General features: G+C 47.6%; 1 protein-coding gene across 1 annotated transcript in view; it reads right to left on the bottom strand.

Moving 5' to 3' along the window:
- Positions 1–6,511: 6,511 nt before the first annotated feature.
- ska3 (spindle and kinetochore associated complex subunit 3) overlaps positions 6,512–20,338 on the bottom strand; it is a 75,326-nt gene continuing 61,499 nt past the window's right edge. The window contains exons 9-10 of the mRNA XM_038817938.1: positions 10,923–11,044; positions 6,512–7,394 (exon numbers count right to left, since the gene is read on the bottom strand). Of these exons, the coding sequence (XP_038673866.1) occupies positions 7,340–7,394; positions 10,923–11,044 (177 nt within the window). The 3' untranslated portion in view covers positions 6,512–7,339. The remainder of the gene's footprint in view (positions 7,395–10,922; positions 11,045–20,338) is intronic.

Genomic DNA, 20,338 nt, shown 5'->3' with positions numbered 1-20,338 from the left:
TTTTTCTCCCACGTGCATAAGGCCTATTCGAGGATTGATTTTTTTGTCCTGAGCAGGGGGCTGGTTTCGAGGGTGGAGGATGTTGAATACTCCGCCATTGCCATTTCAGATCATGCCCCGCACTGGGTGGACCTCGGGCTGGGGGAGGAGAGGGACCAACGTCCGCTCTGGCGCTTGGAGGTGGGGCTGCTGGCAGATGAGGAGGTGGCCGAGAGAGTTCGGGGGTGTATTGAGAGGAACCTTGAGGCCAACGATAACGGGGAGGTCCGAGTGGGGACGGTCTGGGAGGCATTGAAGGCGGTGACTAGAAGGGAGTTGATTTCCATCCGAACCCATAGGGAGAGGGGGGAGCAGAGGGAGAGGGAGAGACTGATAGGGGAGATGGTGAGGGTGGATAGGAGATATGCGGAGGCTCCGGAGGAGGGATTGCTGGGGGAGAGGCGTAGCCTTCAGGCCAGGTTCGACCTATTGACTACCAGAAAGGCGGAAGCTCAGTGGAGGAAAGCACAGGGGGCGGTGTATGAATACGGGGAGAAGGCGAGCAGGATGCTGGCACACCAGCTCCGAAAGCGGGACGTGGCCAGGGAGATTGGGGGAGTGACGGATAGAGCTGGGAAGGTGGTGCGGAGGGGGGTAGATGTTAATGGGGTCTTCAGGAACTGTACCGGTCTGAACTCCCGGTGGAGGGGGGTGGAATGGGGCGCTTCTTGGACAAGCTGCGATTTCCGAGGGTGGAGGAGGGGCAGGTGGAGGGACTGGGGGTGCCGTCGAGCTGGAGGAGTTGGTTAAAGGGATAGGGAGCATGCAGTCGGGGAAGGCGCTGGGGCCGGATGGGTTTCCGGCAGAATTTTATAAAAGGTATGCGGACCTGTTGGTCCGGACCTTTAACGAGGCAAGGGAGGGGGGGGGGCTTTGCCCCTAACTATGTCACGGGCGCTGATTTCCTTGATCCTGAAGCGGGACAAGGACCCTCTGCAGTGTGGGTCATATAGGCCGATCTCGCTGCTAAATGTAGACGCCAAGCTGCTGGCAAAGATCCTAGCCACAAGAATAGAGGATTGTGTGCCAGGGGTCATTCATGAGGACCAGACGGGGTTTGTGAAGGGAAGGCAGTTGAATACAAACATACGAAGGCTCCTCAACCTTATTATGATGCCGGCTGTGGAAGGGGAGGCGGAGATAGTGGTGGCATTAGATGCGGAGAAGGCCTTTGATAGGGTTGAGTGGGAGTATGTGTGGGAGGTGTTGGAGAGGTTTGGGGAGGGGTTTGTCCGTTGGGTGAGGTTGCTCTATGAGGCCCCGATGGCGAGTGTAGCCACGAATAGGAGGAGGTCGGAGTACTTTCGGCTGTACCAGGGGACGAGACAGGGGTGTCCCCTGTCCCCCTTGCACTTTGCGTGGCAATTGAGCCCCTGGCAATGGCGTTGAGGGAGTCAGGGAACTGGAGGGGCCTGGTGCGGGGTGGGGAGGAGTATCGAGTGTCGCTTTATGCGGACGACCTGTTGCTGTATGTGGCGGACCCGGTGGGGGGGGGATGCCGGAGGTGATGAGGATTCTTAGTGAATTCGGGGGCTTCTCTGGGTATAAGCTGAACCTGGGGAAGAGCGAGTTGTTCGTGGTGCACCCGGGGGATCAGGAGGAGGGGATTAGTAGGCTCCCACTGAAGCAGGCAGGGAAGAGCTTCAGGTACCTAGGAGTCCAGGTGGCTGGGAGCTGGGGGGCCCTGCACAAGCTCAACCTCACGAGGTTGGTGGAGCAGATGTAGGAGGAGTTCAAAAGGTGGGATATGTTACCACTGTCACTGGCGGGGAGGGTGCAGTCCGTTAAGATGTCTGTGCTCCCGAGGTTTTTGTTCCTGTTCCAGTGCCTCCCCATCCTTATCCCGAAGACCTTTTTTAGGAAGGTCAACAGGAGGGCCAACCTCTGTGGGTACTATTGGGCTGCCAACGCAGTGATGGTGCGTAAGTGGGTAATGGACGGGGAAGGGGCAGCATCGAAGAGGATGGAGGTGGCGTCCTGTGTGGGCACGAGTCTGGAGGCGCTGGTAACAGCGCCGTTGCCGCTCCCTCCAATGAGGTATACCACGAGCCCGGTGGTGGCGGCTACCGTCAAAATTTGGGGGCAATGGAGACGGCATAGGGGAGAAGTGGGGGGCTCGATGGAGGCCCCGATACGGGGGAACCATCGGTTTGTGCCAGGGAGCATTGATGGCGGATTTCTGGGCTGGCACAGGGTAGGGGTTAGGAGGTTGAGGGACCTGTTTGTGGAGGGGAGGTTCACGAGCTTGGGGGAGTTAGAGGGGAAGTTTGGGCTCCCCCACGGGGAACATGTTCAGGTACATGCAGGTTAGGGCGTTTGCCAGGCAGCAGGTGGAGGGGTTCCCCTTGCTGCCCCCACGTGGGGTACGGGAGAGGGAGGATTTCGGACACATACCGGGTAATGCAGGAGGTAGACGAGGCCTCTGTGGAGGAACTGAAGGGGAAATGGGAAGATGAGCTGGGTGAGGAGATTGAGGAGGGGACGTGGGCGGATGCCCTGGAGAGAGTGAATTCCTTCTCTTCCTGTGCAAGGCTTAGCCTCATACAGTTCAAGGTGCTGCACAGGGCCCACATGACTGGGACGAGGATGAGTAGGTTTTTTGGGGGCGAAGGCAGGTGTGCTAGGTGCTCGGGGAGTCCAGCGAACCACGCCCATATGTTCTGGGCATGCCCAGCGCTGGGGGAGTTTTGGAAGGGGGTAGCAAGGACGGTGTCGAGGGTGGTAGGATCCAGGGTCAAGCCAGGCTGGGGACTCGCAATTTTTGGGGTTGCAGTGGAGCCGGGAGTGCAGGAGGCGAAAGAGGCCGGTGTTCTGGCCTTTGCGTCCCTAGTAGCCCGGCGGAGGATCTTGCTTCAATGGAAGGATGCGAGGCCCCAAGCGTGGAGGCCTGGATCAATGATATGGCGGGGTTTATTAAATTGGAGAAGGTGAAATTAGCCCTGAGGGGCTCAGTACAAGGGTTCTTTAGGCGGTGGCAGTCTTTCCTGGACTTCCTGGCGGAACGGTAGGGAAATAGGCCGGCAGCAGCAGCAACCCCGGGGGGGGGGGGGGGGGGGGGGGGCGGTTTGGTTCGGTGGGAGGGAGAACTGTGTACATGGGTTTGTGGGATGTGGCGGGTGTTATCTCTTTCCCTTTTGTTGTTTGGGTGTTTTTTTTTCTTTTGTTTGCAGTTGCTTTTGAAGTTGGGTGGGTGTTGGTCTTGGGTTTTTACCACGGTTGTTTTGTTAATATTGCTTTGTTGTTTATATTTTGTGAAAATCTTAATAAATTTAGATTTTTAAAAAAATTAATATTCAGGAGCCTCCTCACATTTGTGTTCAATTACCTGCCCTTGACGAAACCTGTCTGATCCTCCTAAACCACTTGCGGGTCGCAGTCCTCTATTCTGGTAGCCAAAGATTTTTGCCAGTAGTTTGGCATCCACATTCAGGAGCGTTATCGGCCTGTAGGACTCACATTGAAGTGGATCCTTCTCCCTCTTCAAAATGAGCGCGATCAAGGCTTGCGACATCGTCAGGGGAAGGGTTCCTCTCTCCTTTGTCTCGTTAAAGGTTCTTAGCAGGAGTGGGCTCAGTAGTTCTGAGAATTTGTTATAAAATTCTACAGGGAACCCGTCTGGACCCGGGGCCATGCCCGACTGCATACTTGCTAGGCCCTTAACTATCTCCTCCAACTTAATCGGGGCCCCCAGTCCCTCCACCAGATCTTCGTCCACTCTTGGGAACCTCAATTGATCCATAAATTGCTTCACCCCTTCCCTTTCCCTCGGGGGTTCGGACTCGTACAGTTTACAATAAAACTCCTTGAACACCTCATCAATCTTCTCCGGGCCCAAGACTGTATTACCTTCCTCATCCCTCACTCCCCCATTCTCCCTGGCCGCCTCTCTCCTGCGAAGTTGGTGCGCCAGCATCCTACTTGCTTTCTCCCCATACTCGTGGACTGCCCCTTTCACATTCCTCAGCTGTGCCTCCGCCTTCCCAGTGGTCAGCAAATTGAACTCCGCCTGCAATCTCCAGCGCTCCTTTCGCAGCCCATCCTTGGGGGTCTCCGCGTACTTCCTGTCTACTCTAAGCATCTCTCCCACCAGCCTCTCCCCTCTGTGGGACCTAATAGAAATCCAATCCCCTCTAATAACCGCCTTCATAGCCTCCCAAACCATTGAGTCTTTTGTTGTCACATAGTTTTGGATGCTCCTCCTTATCCGCCCACACACCTCTTCGCACCTAGCAGTCCCACATCCAGTCTCCAGTCGCAAGTCCACCCAGTGCGGGGCATGGTCCGAGACTGCAATGGCCGAATACTCGACCCCCTCCACCCTCGGGATTAATGTCCTGCACAACACAAAAAAGTCAATCCGCGAGTAGACTTTGTGGACGTGGGAGAAAAAGGAGAACTCCTTCACCCTTGGCCATGCGAATCTCTATTGGTCCACGCCCCCCATCTGATCCATGAACTCCCACAGCGCCTTGGCCGCCGCTGGTCTCTTTCCCGACCTGGACTTACACCGGTCCAATGCCGGATCTAATACAGTGTTAAAGTCCCCCCCCCATGATCAAGTTACTTGACTCCAAGTCTGGGATTTTACCCAGCATGCACCTCATGAATTCCACGTCGTCCCAGTTCGGGGCATAGACGTTCACTAATACCACCCGGGCCCCCTGCAGCTTGCCACTCACCATAATATACCTGCCCCCCTTGCCCGCCACAATACTCCCTGCCTCGAATGCCACCTGTTTACTAACCAGAATTGCCACCCCCTCTGGTTTTGAATCCAGCCCCGAATGGAACACCTGGCCCACCCATCCCCTCCTTAACCTCGTTTTGGTCAGCAAGTTTTAAGTGCGTCTCCTGCAGCATGGCCACGTCCGCCTTTAATCCCTTTAAATGCGAGAACACGCGGGCCCTCTTGACCGGCCCGTTCAGACCCCTCACATTCCACGTGATCAGCCTGGATGGGGGTGGGGGGTGGGGGGTGGGGGGTTGACCCCCCCCCCCCCGCTGATTAGCCATCTCCCCTATTCGGCCAGCCACGTGCCCGCGTCCCCCTGCTCGCTCCAGCCCTCCCGCCGGAGGCCCCCCAGCCCGACTCTCCATCCGCCCCCAACAGTTGGCTCCCCTTCAGGCAGCAAAGCAGCACCCCATTCCCCCCAATCCCAACCCCCCGTGCCAAGCACCGGCTTAGCAATGATTTCCCACCATTACGCTTCCGTAAGTCAGCTGACCCATGCTGACCCCGGCCGCTCCCGCCTCTACCTCCAAACTTACTATTGTCTCCTCCTTTGGGCCCCCAACCCCCCCTCGGTAAGAGGGCAAGAGCCATCCAGATTCTTCCCGTGCAACGAAAAACACAACCCGGGCGTTACCCCGCCCCCCGAGAGAAATACAGAAAAAAACCCAGAAAAAGAAAAGCGAATAACTTAAATTCTACTACAAATCTTACATCAGGCCACCAACCGGTTACACATCCCCGCCAGAGTGTTTCACCCACGTGCAGCTGCCCTTTAGTTCGAGTCCAGCTTTTCCTGCTTAATAAATGTCCGCGCCTCGTCCGGCGTATCAAAGTAATGGTATGTTACCCAAAGCCTCGCCGGATGCAGGAGCCCGAACTTCACCCCTTTGCTGTGGAGGACCGCCTTAGCCCGGTTGAATCCCGCATGCCTCTTAGCCAGTTCAGCTCCCAAGTCCTGGTATATGCGAATCTCGTAGTTCTCCCACTTACTGCTCTGCTCCTTCTTTGCCCAACGTAAGACACGATCCCTGTCTGTGAAGCAGTGGAACCTTATCACCATCGCCCTCTGTGGTTCGTTCGCCCTAGGCTTCCTCGTGAGGACTCTACGTGCTCGCGTCCGCCTCCTCCGCACCTTCAGGGAGGCCCAGAATCCGCAGGTTGTGACTCCTAGACCTATATTCGAGGTCATCCAGTCTCTCCTGCCACCTCTTGTGTAGGGCCTCGTGCGCCTCCACTCTGACTGCCAGGCCCAGGATCTCACCCTCATTATCAGATACCTTCCTCTCCACCTCTTTAATCGCCTTCTCCTGCACCTTCTGAGTCTCCACCATCTTTTCCATAGAGGCCTTCATAGGGGCCATCTCCGTCTTCAGCTCTACGAAGCAGTTTCTCAGAAACTCTTGCTGCTCTCTCAACCACTGGGCCCATGCTGCTTGGTCCACCCGGGCCGCCATTTTCTCCTCCCTGACCCGCTCCGCTTACTTCCCCGCAATCACTCTTTTAACGGCCCCGCTCCTGGTTCCCTCCATGCAGCAGTGGCAGGGGGGGGACCTCTCCAGCATCCTTTGCCATGCCAGGAATCACCACCAAAGTGCCGTTGCTGCTCCGTTTAAAGGCCCGAAACTCCGATCCCGGCGGGAGCTGCCGTGTGCGTGACCTATTCGGACATGGCCGCTACCGGAAGTCCGTATTTTCCAAATTTTCTTCCATCACATGTGCAAATATTAAAATCAAGCAAAGGTTGTTCCACAAAGTTTATTCCCAAAATACACATTAAAAAATAAAATGTTAACTACAATTCATTGGCCTGGATCACAAAATTTTACATGATCTTTGAAACCAAAAACGTAACCAAAATAAGGTAACAAAAAAAAAAACTGCAAGTCAAGTTTAACTGTCATTTAAAAAATCCAAGTTGAAATGAGTTTTTAAAATGGCAGTAGACCTTCTGATCAACTGATGTATAACTTTGAATGTAAAGGAAAAATTGCAAAATAAAAGTTGAGGCTAGAAGGACAAAAACATATGGAGATGTAGTTTGATTTGGGTTTTTACTCCCAATTTTCTGCTGTTACTGTTCTTCTAAAGCTAGTTACTTATTGAAGACTTCTGATTAAAATGCAATAACAATGAAGATTTCACAAACTATGTTCATAAGTTCAAACAGAATTATAGAATTTTGGTCACTAAGAGATTTGCAATGTTTTGGAAAGGAGACAAATGCACAATCACATGTTAAATGTCTGTTTGACAGCTTTCAGTATTCTACCATCGTATAATATATCCATGGATTTAAACACCTAAAATATTTTTTTTCAATTCATTTTGAGATTCATTCTCAATTACAACCTGAATTGTCCTTATAATATGATGGGAATATGCAAACATTTTCTGTACTTCAACAACAAAACGTTTGCTGCAGCACCGCTTACATAGCCTACTTCACCCTAGTGTGGTTCCGAAGCCAACCGAATTGCACATCTCCATTGGAATAACGGCCAAAACATTTTGCAATGCTCTGTCTTAATTTGCTGAATCCATGTATTCCTTTATCGTTATCAGGTCTGTTTAATTCCTTTCTTCAAGGTTGTCAAAGATGGAAAAACTGTCACATTCTGAAAAAACTAAAAGGGAACATAAGGTGATATCAATCCAAATGTTTCTTGAACACCAAAATAATAAATATCATAACTTTTGGTACCACATAACTAGGCTACAGTGTTGACTGCACCATTAATTCTGCAGTTTTATGCTGGTTTTGCTTGGTTTTAAAAAATACTTATTTTTATTCTCCTCCTTTTTCACATTTTCTCTGGTTTTGCTTGTTAAATGAGCACACCACCCAAGTTGATTTACATTTCATGTTATAGCGCAGTTAATGTACAGAAATACTGACATAAAATGTGAAAAGCCACAATAAATATGGCACTTCAGTTCATATGCCTGGAATGAGAAAAGATTTTAAAAAATTTTTAAAATAATTTTTATTCAAGTTTTTCAACAACAAATTTTCTCCCCACAGTTAAAGTAGACAAGGTGTGGTTCTACACCAAAACAAGAACTCCCCTCCCCCCCAAAAACAGAATAATAAATAATAACAAACAACAATACAAGAAAGAAGAATATAACAAGCCCACCGTCGCAAAAACAATCCCCCTTAACCAGCCCCGAAACCCCCCCCCCCAGGTTGCTGCTGAGACTGACCACCCTCTACCCTTTCGCCAGGAAATCAAGAAGGGCTGCCACCGCCGAAAGAACTCCTGTACCGACCCCTTCAGGGCAAACTTAACCTTCTCCAGCTTGATAAACCAAGCCATGTCGTTGAATGAGAAAAGATTTATTGACGGTTCTCTAATCCACCATGTCATCGGTATATTGAATAAAACTCAAAATATTTTTGCTCACTTACTTTCCTTGCAAGGTTATGTCAATCATTTAGCATGCAGAGTAAAGAAATTAATTTTATCAAATAGTTTTTTCCTAATATTTGCTAAACAATAGTTTTAAAATGACCTGTTCAGAATCCCAACTGATGTTGTTGGGGATTAAAATCATGTGGGAGGACGAGTGAAGGGAGGTTATGGAGGACGGTCTGTGGTGTGAAGTACTCCAGAGGGCAAATACCTCAACCTCGTGGGGCTGATCCAGCTGAAGGCCATGTATGGGGCACACGTCATGAGGGCATGGATGAGCCGACTCTGAGGGAGTGGAGAATGTGTGTGAGCGCTGTGGAAGGAGCCCCGCAAATCATGTTCACATAGAGAGTTATAGAGAAAATACAGCACAGAACAGGCCCTTCGGCCCACGATGTTGCGCCGAACTTTTGTCCTAGGTTATCATAGAATTTTGGACAATTTGTCATGGCCAATCCACCCAACCTGCACATCTTTGGACTGTGGGAGGAAACCGGAGTACCCGGAGGAAACCCACGCAGTCACGGGGAGGATGTGCAGACTCCACACAGACAGTGACCCAAGTCGAAATCGAACTTGGGACCCTGGAGCTGTGAAGCAATTGTGCTATCCACAATGCTACCGTGCTGCCCTTAAGAAGTTAACCTACACTCCCTTATTCTACCCTAATCCAAGTACCTATCCAATAGCCGTTTGAAGGTCCATAAATTTTCCGACTCAACTACTACCACAGGCAGTGCATTCCATGCCCCCACTACTCTCTGGGTAAAGAACCTACCTCTGACATCCCCTCTATATCTTCCACCATTTATCTTAAATTTATGTCCCCTTGTAATGGTGTGTTCCACCCGGGGAAAAAGTCTCTGACTATCTACTCTATCTATTCCCCTGATCATCTTATAAACCTCTATCAAGTCGCATGTTTCGGTCCTGCCCAAAGCTGGAGGGGTATTGGAGGGAGATTTTTAAGGTCATCTCAGGTTGGTATATGTGGGGCGGTATTCTTCGTTAAGGCCAAAAATCGCGGAGGCTGTCGTGAACTCGGCCGTGGTTCACAACGCCCTCGGGGCCCGCTCCCCGCACCTAATTCACCCCCACCCGGGGGGCTAGGAGCGGGCCCCCGTCGTTCCCGGCCGCAACCTCGGCCGCCAGAAATGACGCGCGAACGGCGCTTTTCATGATGTCATCCGCGGATTGCCGGTTCCAACCCGCGCATGCGCGGATGACATCACCGCGCAGACGGCATGAACCCGCGCATGCGCGGTGCCGTCTTTCTCCACCGACGCCCGTCACAACGTGGCGGCTTGATCTTGCCGGGCGGCGGAGGGGAAAGAGTGCGTCCGTTTTGGACGCTGGCCCGACGATCGGTGGGCACCGATAGCGGGCCTGTCCCCTCCGGAGTACAGGCGCGGTGCTCCCATCCAAATCGGGCCCCTAGATGCCCCAAACAGGCATCTGCCGCCCGTTTCACGAATGCAGCGACCAGGTGTGGTTGCTGCCGTGGTGAAATGGGCGTGAAGGGTCGGCCCGCTCGGCCCATCGAGCTCGGAGAATTGGCATTCGCCGTGAAAAACGGCGAGCAGCGATTTTTCTGCGCGCGGGGGGAGCGGAGAATTCCGCCCCTGAGTTTGGAACCAGGGCCTCTAGAAGCCATTTTTGGGGTGTCGGACCAGCTCAGGCTGCAGGCAGGTGCGTTGGCAGATTTTTTAGCTTTTGCCTTGCTGATTGCCCGGAGGTAGGTCCTGCTGGTGTGGAGGTCAGCTTCTCCGGCTTGGCGGGGGGACCTGTTGGAATTTTGACGCTCGAGAAGGTGAAGTTTGAGCTGAGGGGGGAGGATGGAAGGGCACTTTTAAGAATTGGATGCCATCGAACATTAGTGGGGGGCGAGTTGAGCACATTGTTTATGGGATGACCGTTGATTCTCTTTTGGCCTTTTTGTTTTGTTGTATTTGGAATGTACGAGTGTTTGGGTTTATATATTGAACGGGACGCTGGTTGGGGGATTGATATTGTATTTGTTATTGTTGGTTATATTTTGTTGTGTATTTGATAAAAATGTGGAAATTGAGGAGAATAAAAAAATAAGAATCTCAACTGAAATGAACACCAGGAGTGATCAAGATTGGGCTTGGTTATGCTTGCTCTTTCATATGTAGGGTTTTCATAATGCGCCTGGCAAGGACGGCAGCACATTCTTCCATGTAGTCGCTATCTTGGGTTAAGCTTGAAAACAGCACCAAAAGTTGAAACCTCATGTAGGCTACAGTGCAACAAAAAGGATAACCTATGCTCAACTGACCCCAACTCTGAAGCAGTGATGTTTCTGATGGAAAAGGTAGGGTCTGCAGGCTTGAATTGCATTAGTTGTTGATGCACCATCAATCGGACACGAGACGAGAAGTAGTTCCAAGCGACAGGCTTTAATGCACAAGATATGTGCCCGGCAGTAGACGTACTGAGAGAAAGGCCGACTGCCAGCCTCGTAGGCGGAGCTACCTACCTCTCAGCCAATCGGCAGGGAGGCACATGACTTGCCTCAGCCAATCAACAGAGAGGCACATGACTTGCCTGGGCCAATGGGCAGCGCGTCTTCTGCACCAATGGCAGCTCGGTTCTAGGGTACTGTAATGTCCCTAGTCATACTACCACAGTTGTAAATAATTTTTTTGCCCAATACAGAGCAGCAAGAGATTTAAAGTACCAATTTTGAAGTACTGAAATGAGAGATCACATCTCACCCATTTTCTTTCTCAGATTTGTTCCCGAATGGAGTCATTTGATTAACAGTCAAGTTTTCTCTGCTAAATTTGTGTCTTGTATCGTGAGGAGTCCTTAATTCTGCATCATAAATTTGCAGCATCTGGTACACAGATTAAATTATCAATATACTATGGCAAAAAAAGGTAAATTGCAAATTAAAAATAAACATTAAATTTTAATCATACTTTTGAATGCATACACAAAATCAAAAAAATTGCGATAAATGGGTCATAATTTTGCCACACAAGAAATTTAAGCAAAGAAGATGCATCTGTACCAGGTTTCTGAAACAGATATCAACTTGTATTTGTATTGCGTCTTTAACTTAGTAAAACATAATGAAGTCAGAAAATTAGAGTCATTATGCCACAAGAGGACATTCGACCTCTTGGGAACACACCATTTCTCTGTGGAGCAATTCAAGATCAGTCCCATGATCCCAATCTATCTCCAAAGCCATGTAAGCTTATTTCTGCCAACTGCCCATCCAATTTCCTGTTGATGTCATTCATTGCCTCTGCTTCCATCACCCTTGTGAGCAGCAATTACCACTTTGCATAAAAGGGTTGCCTCTCACATCGCCCCTGCGTCTTTTCACCCAAAACCTTCAATCTTCTAGCTCTAGCACCACTAGCTAGTGGAAATAGCTGTACTTTGTCTACCTTATCCAAACCGGTCATCATCTTGTGTGAGGAGGTATTGGAGAAGTGACGGACTTAAAGTGGACAAATCCCCAGGTTCGGATGAGTTGTATGCCTGGCTGCTGTGGGAGGCAAGGGAGGAAATTACAGGAGCTCGGAAACAAATTTTTAATTCCTCTTTGGCCACTGGGCGGTGCCAGAGGATTGGAGGATGGCTAATGTGGTTCCACCTTTCTAGAAGGATGGTAGAGATAAACCAGCGAGTCTCACATCAGTGGTAGGGAAACTATGAGAGAAAATTCTGAAAGAGAGAATTAGTCTCCATTTGGAGAGGCAAGGTTTGATCGGGGATAGTCAACATGGCTTTGTCAGAGGAAGGTCATGCATAACGAATTTGATTGATTTTTTTGAGGTGGTGATTGGGTGTGTAGATGAGGGTAGTGCAGTTGATGTAGTTTATATGAATGGCAGGACACTAGGAAGTTCAGAGGAACAGAGAACTGTTGATCCACAGGTCTCTGAAGGTGGCAGAACAGGTTAATAGGGTAGTTAAGAAAGCATACGGGACACTTGCCTTTATCAGTCACGGCATAAATTACAAGAGGGAGGTCAATTTGGATTTGTACAAAACTTTGGTTAGGCCACAGCTGGAGCAGTGTGCGCAGTTCTGGTCGAGGGGGCATAATTTAAAAATGAGGGGCAGAAGTGAGGGGCAGCACGGTAGCACAGTGGTTAGTACTGTTGCTTCACAGCGTCAGGGGCCCAGGTTCGTTTCCCGGTTTGGGTCATTGTCAGTGCGGAGTCTGCAAGTCCTCCCCGTGTCTGCGTGGGTTTCCACCGGGTGCTCTGGTTTCTCCCACAAGTCCGAAAAGACCATTAGGTGAATTGGACATTCTGAATTCTCCCTCAGTGTAGCCGAATAGGTGCCGGAGTGTGGCGACTAGGGTATTTTCACAGTAATTTCATTGCAGTCTTAATGTAAGCCTACTTGTGACAATAATAAAGATTATTAGATTATTATTAAGAGGTTTAGCGGGAATGAGGAAAAATTGTTTCACCCAGAGTGTGGTAGGAGTCTGGAATGTACTGTCTGGGAGGGCAGAAGAGGCAGGAAATGGTGGTGCAGTCGTTAGCACTGCTGTCTCACGGAGACTGTGCTGTTCTCTATTCTGCTTTACCTGGATGGCTTGGATGCATAGTGTTGAATAAAGAACACAAAGCTTTGTTAACGAACAAAACTATAAATTTATTACACTACTAAGATTTGTTCACATTCTTAAAGTAAAAAGTTACTGTATTAAACTATGCTATCTCTAAGTAACAGAACTCTCAACTGCTCTCTCTACCTAATTCCTCACTCCTGCTACCACCTTCATTTGTCTTTCCGTATTTTCTGACCCACAAGGCTCAGCTTCATCCCTTATATACTCATAGGACTAGCTCTCTCTAGTGGCTGTCTGTACACATTTCATTAACCCTTGCATTGCCTTCATGTATGATAATACCACATCCACCTTTCTTTCTAAAGAAAAATTATTACACTTTTAAGACATTTTTCTTTCACTCTTATGTCATGCAGTATTAATCAGAAATGCATCATCCTGTTCCATTACTAATGACTATACATGTCATACTATCCTCCTTGTTCCTGGTTCTTGTCTGCAAGAGAATTGGCGATTGTTACAAACGTATATCAACATCATTATTTGCTCATCACACGCATTGAGTACTAGTTAACAATGATTTAAACTGTTCAAACTTTTTTTTACAGTCCACAAATTTGAGTATGCACTCAGTCTTCACTGTGGTAGTGTGTTACAGCACCAAGTCATCAGTCCAATCCATCAAATGTTCGAATGGTTGAACCATGTTTCTTTCTGTGCTTGTGATGTTGCTTTTATGTTTCCTTTGCCTGCTTGGTTTCTGGTTTTACAGCAAATACCAACTCATTAAATTTGTTGGCATGACTTCTTTTTTGTCTAAATAATATCCTATTCTTCCTGACATTGGTGCCATTATGCGTGAATTTTGTACTGTCTACACACGCATTTGTCCATGTTACCTCGACCGGTAGCTGTGTTTCACACGCTGTCCTGCAGTCCCTTGCTCTGTTGCCATCTGGATTGCTTACTGTTTGTTCTGTTAAGTGTGACTGCAAATTTCAACACTTTTGTTGTCATTCAAGCGCCATGTGTCGTTGAATTGTCTTTTGGTATCACAGTCGTACCTCTGAATATATACTGTAGTACCATAACTTATTCTTGGTGCGCACAAGATAGTTCCTTGTTGATTGGTTGATCCAATTCTAATCTGTTTACCATCCGTGTCCTCAAGATTATCTGATATCTCGTCAGGCTTTGTGATATCAGTTCCTGTTGGATGATCTGATGTATCGTTTGGTGCTTCTCATCTGGGGTCAACTTCTCCAAAAAGTCATTTTCTTGTAGGCTGTTCACAATTAATGTGCTCTCACTTGACCTATTCATTGTTGCACTCTGATTGTCAGCCTTTGTACAGTCCAGCTGAGATCTATCAGTCTCGCTTTTGTCCTGCACAGCTTGTTTGCTACTTGTGATCACTTTGTCACGAATTGCAAATAAAGTGGATAGATTTGTGAAAATTTTCTTTTTTCATGCTGAAAACTTGAGGCAAAATGATTCAGTCTGCTGCAGTTTAAACATAGTTTTTTGTTTGCTGGGCATTTCTTTCTTCAGTGGGCGTTGCCACATGTACACATCATGCGCAAACATCCATTACACATGCACAAATCGATCGTCGTCCAGAGTGCGCTCTTTTTTCAAGTGTGCATGCACAATCTTCTGCGCATGCGCAGAACTGTCAACTCCCGAATCGCGTCGTTTTTCAAAGTGGACATGTGTGAACTGGTCCTCTTTTCCAGCGCGCTTAATTTTTTGTTGTGCCACAGCTTCAACAGAGGCAAAATGTTTTTACATTGCCAATTCAATATTTCAGAACTTCTATTTTTTAGTTGCTTTCCTCGCATGGGACATTTTAAGAGAATCTTCCAGTTGTACCTTTTGTTGCTTTTGCAGTCGTTTTCATTTATTTTAAGCTCACAATAATTATCAAATTTTTCCAATGAGAATGAAGTTGAAAAAAATAAGTTTGATGTGGTCAAAGTGGAATGAGTAATACAATTCTATAGCCAGGGGTCCAGCCCATTTTAGTAACAGTGCAATCTTTTCTCACTGACCACTTTTGAGTTTTACGGCTGAGAGGTACTGTTCAAACTCGTTTGAATATTTTCCAGTTCACATCTACTTTACCCAATGTCCTCAATGACTTTGGAGTCTGCAGACCTTCCATGAAGCTTCAGCTGGATATTTCTTTGTGATGCTGCTGGTTGTTGATACTGGAGTCTAGTTGAGATTTTTCTATGCATGTTTTTTTCTTTCTTCAAATGGAGATTCTATCTTTCTCCCTAAACCGTATTAATCTACTCTAGGACTACTTCTGGTACCTTGTTTTACCTTGATGGCTTGGATGCGCAGTGTTGAATAAAGAACACAAAACTTTAACGAGCAAAACCACAAATTCATTACACTACTAACTAAGATTTGTTCACATTCTCACGGTAGGTTACTGAATTAAACTGTGCTATCGCAAACTAACAGAACTCTCAAGTACACAACTGCTCTCCTGCTGCTATTATCTTCTGACCCATAAGCCTCAGCGTCATCCCATATATACTCATAGGACTAGTTCCCTCTAGTGGCTATCTGTATACATTTCATTAACTCTGCATTGTATATAGATATAGAATAGAACAGTACAGCACAGAACAGGCCCTTCGGCCCTCTATGTTGTGCCGAGCAATGATCACCCTACTCAAACCCACGTATCCACCCTATACCCGTAACCCAACAACCCCCCCCTTAACCTTACTTTTTAAGGACACTACGGGCAATTTAGCATGGCCAATCCACCTAACCCGCACATCTTTGGACTGTGGGAGGAAACCGGAGCACCCGGAGGAAACCCACGCACACACGGGGAGGACGTGCAGACTCCGCACAGACAGTGACCCAGCCGGGAATCGAACCTGGGACCCTGGAGCTGTGAAGCATTTATGCTAACCACCATGCTACCGTGCTGCCCCAAATTGCCTTCATGTATGATAATACCACGGCGCTGAGGGTCCCGGGTACAATCCCAGCCCCAGGTCACTGTCCGTGTGGAGTTTGCACATTCTCTCTGTGCCTGTGTGGGTCTCACCCTTACAACCCAAAAAGATGTGCAGGGTAGGTCAATTGGGCACACTAAATTGCCCTTAATTGGAAAAAAAAGATTTGTGTACGCTAAATTTATTTGAGAAAAAACAAGAATACCAGGAAACAGAAATTATCACACACTATTCTCGCCCTTCCTCTTCCATCCTCTAAATTACTGGCTCATTAAATCTATTTACAATAGGTACAGAAAAAGCCTCTTTGCTCATAAACTCTCATTTCGGAAACCTAGGATTCCATATTCTTTTTTGAAAACCCTCTTATTTGAAAAACAATGTGAATCAGTATGATTCTTTTCCCCATTTGAAGTTTTACTGTTCAATGCATTTACCTTTACCCTTCTGACCAAAAACATACATTTAAAAAAATAATAAATTTAGAGTACCCAATTATTTTTTCCAATTAAGGGGCAATTTAGTGTGGCCAATCCACCTACTCTGCAGATCTTTGGGTTGTGGGGGTGAAACCCACGCAAACCGGGGAGAATGTACAAACTCCACACGGACAGTGGCCCAGAGCCGGGATCGAACCTGGGACCTCAGCGCCGTGAGGCAGCTGTGCTAACCATTAGGCCACCGTGCTGCCCTACAAAAACATACATTAGGGTCAGGATCCTTTGCTTCCGTCTGTTAAATCTCAGTCCTCAAGTAACTCAAGTTAACTATGCTCTCGATTTTGTTGTGCTGAATTGATAAGTGTCCCATAGTAAAGTTCATCTCATGTTTTGCAACACTGTGAGGAGTCTTAGGATTCATGTTTAAATTGGCATAGGGATAAACAGATTGGAAGGTTAAGTGTGTAGTTGAAACAGTGGTGTGGAGGCTGTGGTTTTGAATAATTGGGCACTGCTATCAGCACTGGGGAAAGAGGGAGCTGTTCAATTCATACAGGATCCACTTAATCTGGCTGGAAACAGTGTCTACACTGGTGGCAGCGGTGGGGGAGAATTCAAAAAGAGAGTAAATTTAAGTGTCAAGGCTCAATCCCAGCCCCGGTTCGTTGTCTGTGTGGAGTTTGCAGTCTCTCAGTGTCTGCGTGGGTTTCACCCCCACAACCCAAAGATGTAGGGTGATCATTGCTCGGCACAACATCGAGGGCCGAAGGGCCTGTTCTGTGCTGTACTGTTCTATGTTCTATGTGCATGTTAGGTGGATTGGCCATGCTAAATTGCCCCTTCATTAGAAAAAAATAATTGGGTCCTCTAAATTTAATATTTAAAGAAAATAAATGTTGAGGCTGCACAGCTTGGATAAAATGGTGCTGTGTGTAATAGAAAGAGGCAGTCACTATAAGATGACAAGGTGAAAATACAAATAAATTAAAGCTGAAGGCACAAGGTCGTAACGTGCAAAGCATTTGCAATGTCACAGATTAATAGCAGAGACAGAAATGAATAGTTACAATCTAATTACTATGAGGGAGATATGGTGGCAAAGATGAGGATATTCCTGGATATTTGACTTTTAGGAGAGATAGGAAAATGAAAAATGGAGGATGGGTTTCCCTGATAATAATAAAGGACAGTAGAAAGGATTTTAGCTCAGAATGTTAAGATGCAAGTTTGGGAGGAACAAAGAAAGAACATGGGGCAGAAAACAATGGTAGAAGTTTATAGGCCCTCAACCAGTTTTGTCGGATCAGACAGAATATAAATCAGGAAATTAGAGGTATGTGTAACAAGAGTAATACACTAAATTAGAAGGATCATTTATCTTAAATATTAACTTTGTTTCTCTCCACAGATGCTGCCTGATCTGCAGAGTTCATCCAGCATTTTCTGTTTAATACAGCAATCAATGTGGACTTCAATCTTCAAATAGATTGGACAAACCAAATTTGCAGTAACAGTGCAGAGGACAAGTCCATGGAATGCATTCAAGAAAATATCCTGATGTGACCATCAATTCACTAGACACACGATTGGAAGTAAACTGTGGTTTTAATAGTCTTTCAACTGAGCCAGCCTGCAACCAGAGGAATTGAGAGCAGGCTTACGGCTGCAGCACTTTATACTTCCGGTTAGTGGGAGGAGCCATGGGCGGAGCCACGGGTGAAGCCCAGTACAAGCTCCTCATCTCCCCCTATGGGCAGAGCCGCGCAACGGCTCACATACAGAGCCCGCGAGGACATAATACAACGCAATGCAAGACATTGTCCAATAGTCCAATAGAGAAATACAGCACAGAACAGGCCCTTCGGCCCACGATGTTGCGCCGAACTTTTGTCCTAGGTTAATCATAGAATTTTGGACAATTTGTCATGGCCAATCCACCCAACCTGCACATCTTTGGACTGTGGGAGGAAACCGGAGTACCCGGAGGAAACCCACGCAGTCACGGGGAGGATGTGCAGACTCCACACAGACAGTGACCCAAGTCGAAATCGAACTTGGGACCCTGGAGCTGTGAAGCAATTGTGCTATCCACAATGCTACCGTGCTGCCCTTAAGAAGTTAACCTACACTCCCTTATTCTACCCTAATCCAAGTACCTATCCAATAGCCGTTTGAAGGTCCATAAATTTTCCGACTCAACTACTACCACAGGCAGTGCATTCCATGCCCCCACTACTCTCTGGGTAAAGAACCTACCTCTGACATCCCCTCTATATCTTCCACCATTTATCTTAAATTTATGTCCCCTTGTAATGGTGTGTTCCACCCGGGGAAAAAGTCTCTGACTATCTACTCTATCTATTCCCCTGATCATCTTATAAACCTCTATCAAGTCGCCCCTCATCCTTCTCCGTTCTAATGAGAAAAGGCCTAGCACCCTCAACCTTTCCTCATAAGACCTACTCTCCATTCCAGGCAACATCCTGGTAAATCTCCTTTGCACCTTTTCCAAAGCTTCCACATCCTTCCTAAAATGAGGTGACCAGAACTGCACACAGTACTCCAAATGTGGCCTGACCAAGGTTTTGTACAGCTGCATCATCACCTCACGGCTCTTAAATTCAATCCCTCTGCTAATGAACGCAAGCACACCATAGGCCTTCTTCACAGCTCTATCCACTTGAGTGGCAACTTTCAAAGAACAATGAACATAGACCCCAAGATCTCTCTGCTACTCCACATTGCCAAGAACCCTACCATTAACCCTGTATTCCGCATTCAGATTTGTCCTTCCAAAATGGACAACCTCACACTTGTCAGGGTTAAACTCCATCTGCCACTTCTCAGCCCAGCTCTGCATTCTATCTATGTCTCTTTGAAGCCGACAACAGCCCTCCTCACTATCCACAACTCCACCAATCTTTGTATCATCTGCAAATTTACTGACCCACCCTTCAACTCCCTCATCCAAGTCGTTAATGAAAATCACAAACAGCAGAGGACCCAGAACTGATCCCTGCGGTACGCCACTGATAACTGGGCTCCAGGCTGAATATTTGCCATCCACCACAACTCTCTGTCTTCTATCGGTTAGCCAGTTTGTTATCCAACTGGCCAAATTTCCCACTATCCCATGCCTCCTTACTTTCTGCATAAGCCTACCATGGGGAACCTTATCAAATGCCTTACTAAAATCCATGTACACTACATCCACTGCTTTACCTTCATCCACATGCTTGGTCACCTCCTCAAAGAATTCAATAAGACTTGTAAGGCAAGACCTACCCCTCACAAATCCGTGCTGACTATCCCTAATCAAGCAATGCCTTTCCAGATGCTCAGAAATCCTATCCCTCAGTACCCTTTCCATTACTTTGCCTACCACCGAAGTAAGACTAACTGGCCTGTAATTCCCAGGGTTATCCCTATTCCCTTTTTTGAACAGGGGCACGACATTCGCCACTCTCCAATCCTCTGGTACCACCCCTGTTGACAGCGAGGATGAAAAGATCATTGCCAACGGCTCTGCAATTTCATTTCTTGCTTCCCATAGAATCCTTGGATATATCCCGTCAGGCCCGGGGGACTTGTCTATCCTCAAGTTTTTCAAAACGCGCAACACATCTTCCTTCCTGACAAGTATCTCCTCAAGCTTATCAGTCTGCTTCACGCTGTCCTCTCCAACAATATGGCCCCTCTCATTTGTAAATACTGAAGAAAAATACTTGTTCAAGACCTCTCCTATCTCTTCAGACTCAATACACAATCTCCCGCTACTGTCCTTAATCGGACCTACTCTCACTCTAGTCATTCTCATATTTCTCACGTATGTGTAAAAGGCCTTGGGGTTTTCCTTGATCCTACCCGCCAAGGATTTTTCATGCCCTCTCTTAGCTCTCCTAATCCCTTTCTTCAGTTCCCTCCTGGCTATCTTGTATCCCTCCAGCGCCCTGTCTGAACCTTGTTTCTTCAGCCTTACATAAGTCTCCTTCTTCCTCTTAACAAGACATTCAACCTCTCTTGTCAACCATGGTTCCCTCACTCGACCATCTCTTCCCTGCCTGACAGGGACATACATATCAAAGACACGCAGTACCTGATCCTTGAACAAGTTCCACATTTCACTTGTGTCCTTCCCTGACAGCCTATGTTCCCAACTTCTGCACTTC

The sequence above is a fragment of the Scyliorhinus canicula genome, chromosome 14, assembly GCF_902713615.1.
Source record: "Scyliorhinus canicula chromosome 14, sScyCan1.1, whole genome shotgun sequence".
Lineage (NCBI taxonomy): Eukaryota > Metazoa > Chordata > Chondrichthyes > Carcharhiniformes > Scyliorhinidae > Scyliorhinus > Scyliorhinus canicula.
The sequence above is the reverse complement of the archived record's forward strand: the minus strand, read 5'-3'. Positions and strand labels throughout refer to the sequence as shown.